Genomic DNA, 15,010 nt, shown 5'->3' on the forward strand with positions numbered 1-15,010 from the left:
GTTCCTGAAAGCATGTATCTTACACCTTTAAATATAAGGTTAGCAACAGTTATCTTTTTTAAAAAATTTCCTTTATTAGGTTGAGGAAGTTTCCTTTTATAGTTTATTGAGTATTTTGATTTTGAGAGACCTGGATTTTGTTAATTTTATTATCCACTTTGATGGTCACATTTTTATCCTTTATTATATTAATATAGTATATTATATTGATTGATTTTTTTAATGTTAAACCAACCTTGCATTGTGGAATAAATCTCACTAGATCATAAGATATAATTCTTTTTATATATTGCTGAATCCAATTCCCTAGTACTTTGATGAAGGCTTTTGCATCTATACTTGTAAGGAACATTGGTCTGTATTTTGTTAGCCTTATTGTTTTTTTTCTTCTGATACCTTTGTTTTGAATATCAGGCTAATATTGGCTTCTTAGAATGAATTATAGAGTGGTGTCTCCACTTCTATTTTGGCAGAATTTGTGAAGGATTGAATTAATTATTTAAATTAGTCTTATAATTCATCATTGAAGTCATCTAGTCCTCAGCATTTTTTAAAAAAAATATTAATTTTAAACTAGGTATTGAAGGAACACACCTCAAAATAATAAGAGCCATCTATGACAAACCCACAGCCAACATCATACTGAATGGGCAAAAGTTGGAAGTGTGACCCTTGACAACCAGCAAAGACAAGGATGCTCTCTCTCACTACTCCTATTCAACTTAGTATTATAAGTCCTGGCCAGAGCAATCAGGCAAGAGAAAAAAATAAAGGGCATCTAAATAGGAAGTCAAATTATCCCTGTTTTCAGACGACATGATTCTATATATAGAAAATCCCATAGTCTCAGCCCAAAAGCTCCTTAAGCTGATAAACAACTTTAGCAAAGCTGGAGGATACAAAATCAGGGTACAAATCACTAGCATTTCTTTCTTTTTTTTTTTTTTTTTTTTTTTAGATGGAGCCTCACTCTGTCACCCAGGTTGGAGTGCAGTGGTGCGATCTCAGCTCACTGCAACCTCCACCTCCCCGATTCAAGTGATTCTCCTACCTCAGCTTCCCGAGTAGCTGGGAGTACAGGCATGTGCCACCACGCCCGGCTAATTTTTGTATATTTTTTTAGTAGAGATGGGGTTTTGCTATATTAGCCAGGCTGGTCTCGAATTCCTGACCTCAGGTAATCTGCCAACCATGGCGTCCCAAAATGCTGGGATTACAGGCGTGAGCCACTGCACCAGACCAAAAACCACTAGAATTTTTATACACCAACGACCAAGCCAAGAGCCAAATCAGGAATGCAATTTAATTCACAATTGCTACATAAGAATAAAATATCTAAGAATATTGCTAACCAGGGAGGTGTATTTCTTCCCAAAAGAAGGGAAATGTGTATTCATGTCCATACAAAGACTTTTATGTGAATGCTCATAGCAGCATTATTCACAATAGCTTAAAAGTAGAAACAACCCAAATGTCCATCACCTGGTAAATGAACACAATGTGGTATATCCATACACTATAATATTATTTGGCAGTATAAAGGAACAAATTGCTAATATGTCCTGCTAGATGAATAAACCACAAAAATGTTATTTTAAGTGAATGCAACTAGATAAAAGAGAGTACATTTTGTATGATTCCATTTATGTGAGATTTCCAAAAGAGACAATCTATAGAGTAGATCAGTGGTTACCTGGAGTTAGGCAAATTGTCATGAAGAAGCTCTTGGGGTTGATGGAAACATTCTAAAACTTAATTATGGTGATGATTGCACAATTCTGTAAATTTACTAAAAACCATTGAATTGTACCCTTTTGGTGAAATATATCTCAATACAGCTGTTAGAACTGTAAAAAAATTATTAATGTAATCTGTTTGCTGTTATAGGTCTGTATTTATAAAATGTTCTGTTTCTTCTTGAGAAATTTCATTTAAGTTACCTAATTTATTGATATATATGTGTTAATGGGTTTTTTTTTATTTCTGTAAGGTAGGTAATAATTTAGTTCGTTCTTTCATTCCTGATTTTATAAAATTGAGCTATCTCTCTTTTTATCTTGGTCAGCATATCTAAAGTTTTGTCTGTTTTGATATTTTCAAGATCCAACTTTTGGTATTTCTGATTTGCTGTATTATTTTTGATTCTTTATTTCATTCATTTCCACTTTATCTTTATTATTCATTTTTTTCTGTTTGATTTGATCTTCTATTCTTATTTTTAAGTGTGAAATGTTAGGGCATTGATTTGAGATATTTCACTTTTTAAATATAGGTTTTATGGCTACATACTTTCCTCTAAATACTGTTTTACATTTACCCCAAAAGTTTTGATATGTTTTATTTTCATTTTTACTCTTCAAAATATTTTGCAATTTCCCACATAATTTATTTTTCACCTATTAGTTATTTGGTGTGTCTCGTTTAATTTCCACATATTTGTGCATTTACCTAGTTTGTTTATCTTATTGATTTCTAATATAATTCCCTTATAGTTAGAGAACACACATTAATTCATTTAAATCACTTTAAATTTATTGCAGCTTGTTTCATGACACTCTATGTAGGTTATTTAACTATGTTGCAGTAAGTATAAAACAACTAATGATTCCATCTGGATGTGTATGTGTATGTTTGTGTGTGTGCACATGTGTGCAATGGTGAAATGAGGGGAATGCTCATTATTTTAAAAATAAACTTTGTAAGATTATTTTTTCAAATATGTATTCTTATTATTATGATTTTTAAAAACCCTCTAAATAAAAAGAAACTAAGTAATTCTTTTCTCACAAGTTAGTATTCTGATAAATTAAGGTATGTCATTCACCTATATAATGTTTATATCTCACATGTACATAGAAGTATGCAGACATACACACACACATACACACACACACACTTTCAACAAGAAAAAACCTAAATGTTCTGCAGTAATTTATAGATTTTTAAAAATTATTTTAAGGCCAAGTTTATGTATTTTTCTAATAAGTCGATATTGTGATTTTATATTTTCATATAATTGAAATGTATATAAAACATTTTACTTAAGGATCATTGAAAATTAGAAAAATCTATAATGCAATTTAAGTATCTTACATGACTTTTTTGGAGAATGTATTATATATAATATATTTAGACAATAGTTCACCAACACTGTCAGCAATTTAAAAAGCTCTAAGTATTTCTTAATGTTTAGGATTCTAGAAATTGATCATAAAATTAAAATTAATTATATATATTTAAATTTCTGTGAAGTGCCACACTTTGCTTAGATTCTGAATGATTCTACGTTAACTGGGTATTTTAAAAGAAGATTTACTTAGTGTATTGGAGTGTAATTCACTTCAACAATGAGAAGAACATATAAACTCCTGCAGAGACAGCACACCCTTTGAGAATTTATTCTATAAATCTGTGCCAGTAAGGCAGATTGATTATCTGGTTTCCAGTCATTTCAAATGTCCTCCACTATATTTATTGCTAGGTGTAAGTTGTCCATCTTTGTGCATGTGTCAAAATGTAAATAGCAAATTGATGCTCTCTTGGTTGACCTATGTAGCAGGAAAATGTGAAATCAACAATACATGATTGATTTATTGTTAGTTGTAAACCTTCCTTTCCTACACTGCACCAGGTTTGAGCACAACCTGAAGTGCTAGTAGTCAAATGCAGTTGTATTTGGCATTTTCAAATGGATTTGTTTATTTTCTGTAAGTCACTCAAGCTCCTCCTTTTCTTGTGGGCTACTAACGTGTCTTCTTGGTCAATATATAGAATTGTACTTCCTATATGGTAGTCACTACCTACATATGGCTATTTGAATTAAAGCTTAAATTTATTAAAATTAAGCCCAACAGAAATGTTGTTTCTTTATCATAATACCTACATTTCTCATTCTGTAGATTCACACGTGGCTATTGTACAATGCAGAGCATTTTCTTCATGACAGAGTTTCACTGGACAGCACTAGTATAGATCTTTCCCTATTATTACTCCTATTTTTCCTGCTGCTATGACCCAGGTTCTGCCCTGAAGCACAGGCTGGTTCATCTTCAGTGCCTTAGTTACTCTGCAGCTCTTTGCAACTTTCATCTTTGTTGCTCTGTATTTTCCCTGCAGTTTTTGAATGTGAGGGAGAATTGTTCATGCTTTTAATTTTTCCCACTAGCCTTGATCTGCGATTTAAGGATATGCAGAACCTTGGGTAAACCTTTCATAACGGTTATTCTAGATTTACAATCATTCTTACGGGAAGCTAAGAATAATTCCTCAAGGATTAAAGGAAAGGACATTTGAATGACACCTGCTCCTTTTCAATTCATAAACATGTCTGTCTACCAACACTGGACTGGGTACTGAAATCTGACTTCATTAGAATATCCTTTTCAATTTGAGGTATTCCTGTCTTTGAATGACAACATCTGGGAAATCACTTAAAATATCACACATCACAAAACGTTCAAAGTTTTCCTTCCTCATTGAATACCTCAGTAATTTTATGATAGGGCTCGTCTTTTCTTTCAATGTGTCATTTAGTTTCTGTGTAAAAGATAAGTCTTGTATTCTTGCAGTTTTGTTGAAGGGAGAAGACTTCCATGGGCAAAGGAATCATGGAACCTCCTAATTTGGCATTCTGTGTAATTATAGACCTACTTTGGATACAAACATATTTTATGCAAATTGTGTGTGAAGATGTCAGTTAAGAGAAGACAAGTCCAGTATGACTTTTCACCTATACCTACTTGATAATCAGAGAAGGCAGGGATTAACCCTTAGCCTTGTGAATTCACCACACAGTTTTAGGAAAATTGTATGTTTCAGGAGGGAGAAAGGCTTCATACTTAAAAAAGACAGTTAAGGGCTGAGATGAGTACATTGAATTATCTCGATAATTACCAACAGTCATTATCATTGACAGTCACCAACAGTCATCAACAAAGACAGCATCAGACATTTTAAAATAGAGCCCTCAGTCTGGTCCTGTGCTAAACCTATCCCATAACTTCAGCTTTCCACTCCTATCATCCCTAACTTTGGGACCCAGCACTAGACTCGAAGACAGACAGTGAAGACTCAAGTCCCAGTAACTGTCGACTCAATTCATCATGACTCAGATTCCTCTTTATTTCAGTCATTCTCCAAAATTGGAGCATCCTGTGAATAGCTTCTCTTCCCTGTCAGCTCTGATTCCCCTCACACTTAGCTTCCCTTCCCTTTTTCTCTGCCCTCTAGTGTCCCTACGCTTCTATAAGTCCTCTGTAGTTTTCTGGGCTTCCTTTTTCTTCATGATTTCTTCTCATTGGGAACCTGGCTATCTCAATAGCACTGTTTTTTAAAATAGCATTTCCTATGAATCTTGCTGTGGGTCTAGAAGTGATCCTTTCTGGAGGCCTTGTTCCCTGGGGTGATTTTTCTAGAGGGTCCTTATCTGTTAAAAATGCCTGCTTCTGGCTGGGTGTGGTGCCTCATGCCTGTAATCCTAGCACTTTGGGAGGTCGAGGTGGGCAGATTATCTGAGGTCAGGAGTTCCAGACTAGCCTGGCCAACATGGTGAAACCCTATCTCTACTGAAAATACAAAAAATAGCCGGGCATGGTGACGCTCACCTGTAATCTCAGCTACTAGGGAGGCTGAAGCAGGAGAATCACTTGAACCCAGGAGGAGGAGGCTGCAGTGAGCCGAGATCACACCACTGCACTCCAGCCTGAGTGACAGAGTGAGACTCTGTCTCAAAAGAAAAATAAATAAAAAATAAAAAAATAAATAATTTTAAAAAGCCTGCTTCTTTGAACTTTGTATTGTGTGACTTTGCCAGTTCCCCTCTGAAATCTCTGGTGAGTGGTCTCTTGTGAATAGTCATCTCCAGACATGCTCCTGGTCACTGCCAGCCAGACTCATAGTATATCCGGTACCCTACTCATCTCATTTTCTGAGTGATTTCAGTATCCACATGGAGGTTTATCCAGAACCCTGGCCTCACACTTCCTTTTTCTTCACATTTCTATTGATGTGGAAGAAACTAAGTGACACATTGAAAGAAAAGATGGGTCTTATCATTATAATTTCCCTTTTCTTCACATTTCCAGTCCCCTCAGCTTCTGTTAAAGACTAATGTCCATCCAGCAATCAGATGAAGATGACAGTTTGGGAAACATACTCTTTGGCAGTATTTGACTTTAAAATATGAGTCCATATTATTAATATATAAAAAAGCCTTAAAAATAAAATAATAGCCTAAAATAATAGTAATATTATAATATGTATGATATTAATAATCAAATTAAGAAAAAAAGCAGATGAACCAGAAGTGGAAAAATAAAAATGAGATGCAAAATATAACCAGCTGCTGATGATTAAATGCTAAGATTCCAGGGAAATAAGATCAAGCAAAGTTGTTGTTGTTTTTTCTTATCTATGAAATACCAAAACAGGTTGTATTTGAACATGAAATACTACATCTTTATGCAATTTATTCCTTGATGTCTGCATGCTAGTGCCACTGCAGAAATAGATTATCATGGGAAGGAGTTGCTTGCTGTTTTGACAAAAGAGTTGAAACCTCCAGGAAAATAACATATGAGCAATATTTTAGGCTTCTATAATTTGGTTATAAGAATGGACTGTATATAAGATTCTATGACAGAAAATGGAATTGGCAGTGGTACGGCCAGTTAAAGTTAAATAAAAATAGAAACCCAAGTGTTTTGCCTATTAGGGCAATGTGAATGACTAGAGCTGAACATATGCACTTTATAATATTCAGCTCTTCATTTTATTTAAAACTGTTTAGATTGTCAGCACTGAGTTTATGAGTATAGCACAGCACTAGATATATGTACCTCTGAACCCATCAATGCTTGTTGTCATGACCTTGGAGGTTTTGGCATGTGAGAAGTACTATTATTCTTCCCTTTTCACATTTAAAATATTCACATTCTTGCCTGTTTTCTACCTCCCACCTCTAGAAGTTTACCAAGGTACCATGGAGTAACAGGGTTGACCATCTTAATATTTTTTAAACATAAATAATGTAAGGTTTTGGTAAAAAAAAAATCAACACAAAGTTTAAAAACATGTCATTAGAAAAAATGAACTTTTATTTTAAATTATCTGTAATGTAACTTGAAATGCAATAATAATTTTCTCATACATATATAAATATTTTAGCAGTGATATTACTTCTGTAGCATTTTTAGCTTTAGTATAGATCAATTTTATTTTTATCAATTTAAATTTCTAATAAATTATGTAATTTATAATTTTATTTTCAAAATTGAGATTTGGATCTAGAGCCATAATAATGGTATTCTCTTTGAATTAACCCTTTTTTATATGGTGGATAGTAATGTCTATAATCTCATCTTTTATTTTAGTTATTCATTTCTCCTCTCATTTGTTTACTGTCAGACTAGTTTAAAGTTTTGTCTTTTTTTTTTTTTTTGAGACGGAGTCTCGCTCTGTCGCCCAGGCTGGAGTTCAGGGGCATGATCTCGGCTCACTGCAAGCTCTGCCTCCCGGGTTCACGCCATTCTGCCGCCTCAGCCTCCCGAGTAGCTGGGACTACAGGCACCCGCCACCACGCCTGGCTAATTTTTTTGTATTTTTAGTAGAGATGGGGTTTCACTGTGTTAACCAGGATGGTCTCAATCTCCTGACCTCATGATCCAACCATCTTGGCCTCCCAAAGTCTTTTGTCATTTTAAAAATATTTTTAAACAACCAACTTTTTGTTTTATTGATTGTTATGATTTCTCTGTTGATATTCTCGTTTTGTGTATACATTATTTTCATGATATTCTTTTGTTATTTTCTATGGTTTCCTTTAGTTCTATGAACGTATTTAAGACAGTGGCTTTAAAGTCTTTTTCTAATAAGTCCTATGGCTGGGATTTCTTCATAATCTTTGTTTTGTTTTGTTGGTTATTGAATACTGGACATTTGAATATTATAATTTGGTAACTCTGTACATCAGATTATCCTCCTTTCTCTGGGTTTACTCTTCTTGCTTATTGAAGGCTGTAGTCATCCATTTGTTTATTGACTTTTCAAAACTATTATTGCAAAGAATACATTCTTTGCTATGCATGGTCACTGAAGTGTCTGTTCCTTTAGCTGGTGTTGAGTAGTGTTTTGAAATATATTTCCTTGAATGCCAGGAACTAAAATAATCAGACACATAAACAAAAACACCTATCATAGTCTTTTTGGATAGAGTGTCCTGAGGCACTTCTTCAGCAGTTAGCGAGGTTGTTTACAACAATTTCTTAGTTTTTATTTACCACTTGCACTTAGCCTAGAGTCAGACAAAGATGAAAGTTTAACATCTTCTCAGGTATTTTCTGAGCACATGTCCTACTCTGAGTGTCCTTGATGCTTTCTAAATTCTCCAGGGCACTTTTAAATGCCTTAATTTCTCCAAAAGCTCCCCTACTTTTATTTCCAGACTTTAGGTAGCGTTTGCATGTCTCAACCATAATATTCTGTCAGGTGGCTTTGGGTTTTTTGTTTATCTTACAATATTTTTTAACAATTTCACTGCTTTTCTTCCTTGAGTGAGTTCAAAGATAGGCAAAACATGGCAAGCACATTGCATCAGTCCTTCATGTACCCCCAGGAAGGTTAGAAGAGATAAACACAGTAATTTCTGAATGAAGTCTGTTTTGTTTCATCAAAAACCAGGTATCTTTATTTAAGTTCCTTGTAGATTGTGGGTATTAGACCTTTGTCAGATGAGTAGATTGCAAAAATTTTCTCCCATATTGTAGGTTGCCTGTTCACTCTGATGCTAGTTTATTTGCTGTGCAGAAGCTCTCTAATTTAATTAGATTCCATTTATCAATTTTGGCTTTTGTTGCAATCGCTTTTGGTGTTTTAGTCATGAAGGCTTTGCCCATGCCTGTGTCCCGAATGGTATTGCCTAGGTTTTCTTCTAGGGTTTTTATGGTTTTTGGTTTTACATTTAAGTTTTTAATCCATCAAAAGATATGAACAGACACTTAAGACATTTATGTGGCCAGCAAGCATTAAAAAAACATCATCATCACTGGTCAGTAGAGAAATGCAAATCAAAATTACAATGAGATACTATCTGATGCCAGTCAGAATGGCAATTATTAAAAAGTCAGGAAACAATAGATGCTGGTGAGGCTGTGGAGAAATAGGAATGCTTTTACACTGTTGGTGGGAGTGTAAATTAGTTCAACCATTGTAGAAGACAGTGTGACGATTTCTCAAGGATCTAGAACCAGAAATACCATTTGACCCAGCAATTCCATTACTGGGCATATACCCAAAGGATTATAAATCTTTCCACTATAAAGACACATGCACACGTATGTTTATTGCAGCACTATTTACAATAGCAAAGACTCGGAACAACCCAAATGCCCATGAATGATAGACTGGATAAAGAAAACGTGACACATATACACCATGGAATACTATGCAGCCATAAAAAAGGATGAGAGCATGCCCTTTGCAGGGACATGGATGAAGCTGGAAGCCGTCATCCTCAGCAAACTAACACAGGAACGGAAAACAAGCACCACATGTTCTCACTAATAAGTGGGAGTTGAACAATGAGAACACATGGACACAGGGAGGGGGACAACACACAGTGGGGCCTGTTGGTGGTTGGAGGGCATGGGGAGGGAGAACATTAGGACAAATACCTAATGCATGCGGGGCTTAAAACCTAGATGACGGGTTGTTAGGTGCAGCAAACCACCATGGCACAAGTATACCTATGTAACAAATCTGCACATTCTGCACATGTATCCTGGAACTTAAATAAAAAATTAAATTAAGTTAAAAAAATAAAGAAAACAGGTCCCAGGGTCTTGCACTGGGGAATGACGTCTGCTAGCCTCAAGACAACTGCTGAGTCAGAGGGAGTGGCACAAGGGCAAGTAAAAGTGCCACAAAGCTTTCCTACTATTTTTAAGTTGTCTTTTTTTTTTTTGATTCAGTGTTCACTTGATTGCTGTAAACTTTTGACTTTTTTCCAGTTCTGACAACACGGTTCCTGACAGTTTTTACATGTTTTTGACGTTTCTGTGGGGCCATGGACATTTGGAGCTGCCTGTTTACCATTTGGCTGAAGCCAACCTTTTCAGTTTTGATACAGCCCCCAAACATGAAGATCGACTCTTTCTTTTCTCTTTGATGCAGACTCTGTGTTTTCATCTAGACTGGACCACATATTCTTTTTTTCAAAATGAGGGGCTAGCACTATATAATTGCAAATATATTTTGTAGCTCTGAGTGTTAATTGTTTTATGATTCACCTGCCTGGGTGCCGATATTGTCAGTCCATTTCGGGTTTTGAATCCAGATGTATAAAAATCACAGCCAAGGAATTCGCTTTAACTTTTTAAAAAATGTGCATAAACTAAAAGTCTCTTTCAGATATATGAACAATTAACAAATGTATACAATTGGGCAAAAAATAACAAAATCAATATAGAGAACAGTTGCCTTACCTTCTGTACATTTTCTTGTGTGTATTACTATAGGCTGTGAAGGGTACTAGGTGAATGAGGGGGAGGTATCGATGGTTAATGGGTACAAAAACATAGTTAAAAAGAATGAATTAAGACCTAGTATTCATCCCCTCCTCCACCTCTAGTCCATGGCAAACACTAATCTGAATTTGACCCCATAATTTTGCCTTTTATAGAATGTCATATAAGTGAAATCATAAGGTATTCATAAGGTAATCATGAGGTTTTCAGTCTGACTTCTCTCACTTAGCATAATAAATTTGAAATTCATCCACATTATTGTATGCAACAGTAGTTCATTCTTTTATTGTTGAAAAGTAAGTTTGTTATTCATTCACCATTTGGAGAGCATTTGGATTATTTTCAGTTTTTGGCAATAATGAATAAGTTGTATGAATAAGTTTCACTTCTCTTGGGTAAACACCTAAATTTGGGAGTCCTGAGCTTTATGTGAAATATATAGTTAACTTTGTAATAATGAAGAAACTTGTTTTTCAAAGTAACTATAAAATTTTGCATTCTCATCAGCAATGTATGTGTTTTACGTGTTCACATGTTATTTTTGTTTAAGCAGTTGTGATAGGTGTGAAGTGATATCTCATATGGTTTCAATTTGCATTTCCTTAGTATGAAACATCTTTCCATGTGCTAATGTGTAATTTGTATAGCTTCTTTTCTGAAGTGTCTTTTCAAATATTTCACCAACTTTTTTCATTAGTTCATTTTCTTAAATTGAACTTTGAGTATTCTTTATGTACTTTGGATACAAGATAGATTTTTTGTGAGAAATGGGTTTTTGACTTATACTTTTATTTTCTTAATAATGTCTTTTAAAATAACAGATTAAACAATTGATACTGTACAATTTAATTGCTTTTTAATAGATAGTTTAATAGATGGTTGCTTTTGTATTTAAGAATCTTTGCTTACCCAAGGATTACAAGGATTTTTTTTCCTATAATTTCTTCCTAAATATTTACCGCTTTGGATTTTATATTTAAAATCTGGTTCATTTTGAATGAATAAGAATTATTTTAAAAATTTATTTTTATTTTTTTGAATTATTTTTGAACTCATTAAAAATGAACCATCTTTTTTTAAAAAATGTAGTTCAATGTTGCAAGATAATTTTATTTTTTAAAACTGCTTTTTAAAAACTGCTGTTTGGCTAAATAAATAGTATCCCATATTTCGCAAAACAAAAATTAACAAGTATAATGTATTTTTTTTCTATCAGGTGACAGTAGTTGAATTTATCATTCAAGTTCAGATTAATTTCTTTGAGTCTTCAAAGCTCTACACTAAATATTTGTCCACTTCTCCTTCGAATCCAAAAACAGTACCACTTATCCGACCATGTTACGTTCAAGCTACTGGTATGTAATATAAAATAATCAATTGGTGTGGGTAGGCCAAAGATTTACACTTAAGTGTCTAAAAGATAAAAAATAGAATATGCTATTTGTTTTTCATAAATGGAAATATTAGAAAATAAAATTTTAAGAGGATTCCTTTGTGTGTCACTTAAATTGAGTCTATGAGATTTGAATGTTGACAAACAGCGTAGATATAATCTCTGGCAAGCAACTTGCTAAAAAAAAAGAGAATAGAATTAAAATCAGGCCAATTTAGTACATTATTATGTGGTCAATTTTAAATAATTAAGACAAAATGTAAATTATTAAAATATTACAAAATGCATTTAACATAAAATAAAATAATAAGAATTTTGTTTAAGAACATATCTCTATTCCAAAGGGATAGGTTACTAAAAGACTGAGTACATGAAAAGAAGAAGTATTTTATAAATTTGAAAATTTTGCTGAATATTTATCTACTCATTTTCTTCAAATATTGAAAGATAAAAACTGATGTACTCTGCAAATTACATTTTTGCAAGTTGGCTTTGCTTTCAATTATATATGTGTATTTTTCATGAAAAGAAAAGAAGTCTATATTTTGTTTTTATAGTTCTGATATTAAGTTAAATTGTCATTAATTATAAAATAGTAGGGAGTATCATATCAGTTAATAATTGCATTTGGTAACTAGTAAGAGAGGTCTCACGAAAATAGCATGCACATGATAAAAATATTTCACTCTCATTTAAAATCCAGAATTAGGAATTCCACAGCTGATATGGAGGCTCAATGAAGTTAAAGTTTTTCCCTTTGAATTAAGAATTTCTTTTGGAAAGTAATCATAATCTAATATTGCTTCCTGAATTAGGTAGATAAGCTTTCAAAACATTTACTTGTTTGAAAATTAAAAATTAAGATAGCATTGTTAAAATTGGAAAATGTAGAAGCAAAAATATCTGAAATTCAAATATTTAAAGTGTTCTTAATATTTTGATATCTTTTTTGTTCTATACATCCCTTTTGTTAATGTATTTTTTTAATATGCTTGTGATCTTACTGCTTATGCTAAGTTGAAACCAGCTCTGTTTCATTTTATTTTTTAATTTTTAATTTTTGGGGGCACATAGTAGGTGTATATCTTTATGGGGTACATGAGATGTTTTGATACTGGCATGCAATGGGTAATAATCACATCATGGAATATGGGGTATCCATCCCATCAAGCATTTATTTTTTGTGTTAGAAACAATTCAATGATACTCTTCTGGTTATTTTTAAGTGTATAATTAAATTATTATTGACTGTAGTCACCCTGTTGTGCTAGCTAATACTAAATCTTATTCATTCTTTCGAATTATGCTTTTGTACCCATAAACCATCCCCTCATCCTGCCCCTCATCCACCTACTACCCTTCACAGCCTGTAGTAACCATCCTTCTGCTCTCTGTCTCCATGAGTTCAATCATTTTCATTTATAGATCCCACAAATAAGTGAGAACATGTGATGTTTGTCTTTCTGTGCTTGGCTTATTTCATTTAACATAATGACCTCCAGTTCCACTCATATTGTTGCTAATGACAGGATCTCATTCTTTTTATGGATAAATAGCACTCCATTATGTATCTGTACCACATTTTCTTTATCCAGTAATCTGTTGATAGAACCTTAGGATGCTTTCTAATTTGGCTATCGTGAACAGTGCTGCAACAAACATGTGAGTGCAGATATCTCTTTGATATGCTGATTTCCTTTCTTTTGGGTATATGCCCAACAGTGGGATTGCTGGATCTTATGCCAGTATTTTTTTTTTTTTGAGGAAACTTCAAACTTTTCTCCATAGTGGTTCTACTAATTTACATTTGCATCAACGAACAGTATACAAGGGTTCCTTCCCTTTTCTCCGTATCCTCACCAGCATTTGTTTTTGCCTATCTTTTGGACAAAAGCCATTTTAACTGAGGGGAGATGATATCTCATGTAGTTTTGATTTGCATTTCTCTGATGATCAATGATGTTGAGCACATTTTCATGTGTCTGTTTGCCATTTGTATGTTTTCTTCTGAGAAATGTCTATTCTTTTGCTCAATTTTAAATCGGATTATTAGATTTTTTCTCATAGAGTTGTCTGAGGTCCTTACATATTCTGGTTATTAACCCATTTGAAGTTTGAAGTTTCCTCAAAAAAATACAAATAAAGCTAGCATATGATCCAGCAATCCCACTGCTGGGCATATACTGAAAAGAAAGGAAATCAGTGTATCAAAGAGATATCTGCACTTCCATGTTTGTTGCAGCACTGTTCATGATAGCCCAATTAGGAAGCAACCTAAGGTTCCATCAACAGATTACTGGATAAAGAAAATGTGGTACAGATACACCCTTGTCAGATGGGTAGTTTGCAAATATTTTATCCCATTCGGGTATTGTCTCTTCACTTTGTGAATTGTTTACTTTGCTGCACAGAAGCTTTTTAAATTTGATGTGATATCATTTGTCCAGTTTTGCTTTGGTTGCCTGTGCTTATGAGTATTATTCAAGAAATTTTTGCCTGGACCAATGTCCTGGAGAGTTTCCCCAATATTTCCTTGTAGAAGTTTCATAGTTTGAGGTCTTGGATTTAAGTCTTTAATTACTTTTTATTTTATTTTTGTATATGGTGAGAGATAGTGGTGTAGTTTCATTCTTCTGCATATGGATATCCAGTTTTCCTGTGCCATTTATTGAAGTGAGTCTTTTCCCCATTGTGTTTTCTTGGCTTTTTTGTTGAAAATGAGTTCACAGTAGGTGTGTGGATTTGTTTCTGGTTTGTCTATTTCATTGCGTTTGTCTATGTGTCTGTTTTTCTGCCAGTACCGTCTGTTTTGATTATTATAGCTAGGTAGTATAAAGTCAGGTAATGTTATTCCTCTAGTTTTGAACTTTTGCCTAAGATAGTGGATCTTTTGTGGTTCCATATAAATTTTAGGATTGATTTTTCAATTTCTGTGAAGAATGTCATTGGTATTTTGATAGGGATTAGATTGACTCTGTAGATTGCTTTGGGTAATATGGATATTTTTACAATAGTGACTCTTCCAAACCGAGAACATGAAATATCATCCCATTTTTTTGGCGCCCTCTTCAATTTCTTTCATTAATGTTTCATAATT

General features: G+C 33.6%; 1 protein-coding gene across 1 annotated transcript in view; it reads left to right on the forward strand.

Annotated features, from left to right (window-relative positions):
- The window catches only part of CFAP47 (cilia and flagella associated protein 47), a 467,323-nt gene that overhangs the window by 82,523 nt on the left and 369,790 nt on the right, over nucleotides 1-15,010 (forward strand). Inside the window, exon 22 of the mRNA XM_003805971.5 lies at nucleotides 11,737-11,875. Coding sequence (XP_003806019.4) covers nucleotides 11,737-11,875 — 139 coding nt within the window. The remainder of the gene's footprint in view (nucleotides 1-11,736; nucleotides 11,876-15,010) is intronic.

Source organism: Pan paniscus, chromosome X (assembly GCF_029289425.2).
Source record: "Pan paniscus chromosome X, NHGRI_mPanPan1-v2.0_pri, whole genome shotgun sequence".
In the NCBI taxonomy this organism is placed as follows: domain Eukaryota; kingdom Metazoa; phylum Chordata; class Mammalia; order Primates; family Hominidae; genus Pan; species Pan paniscus.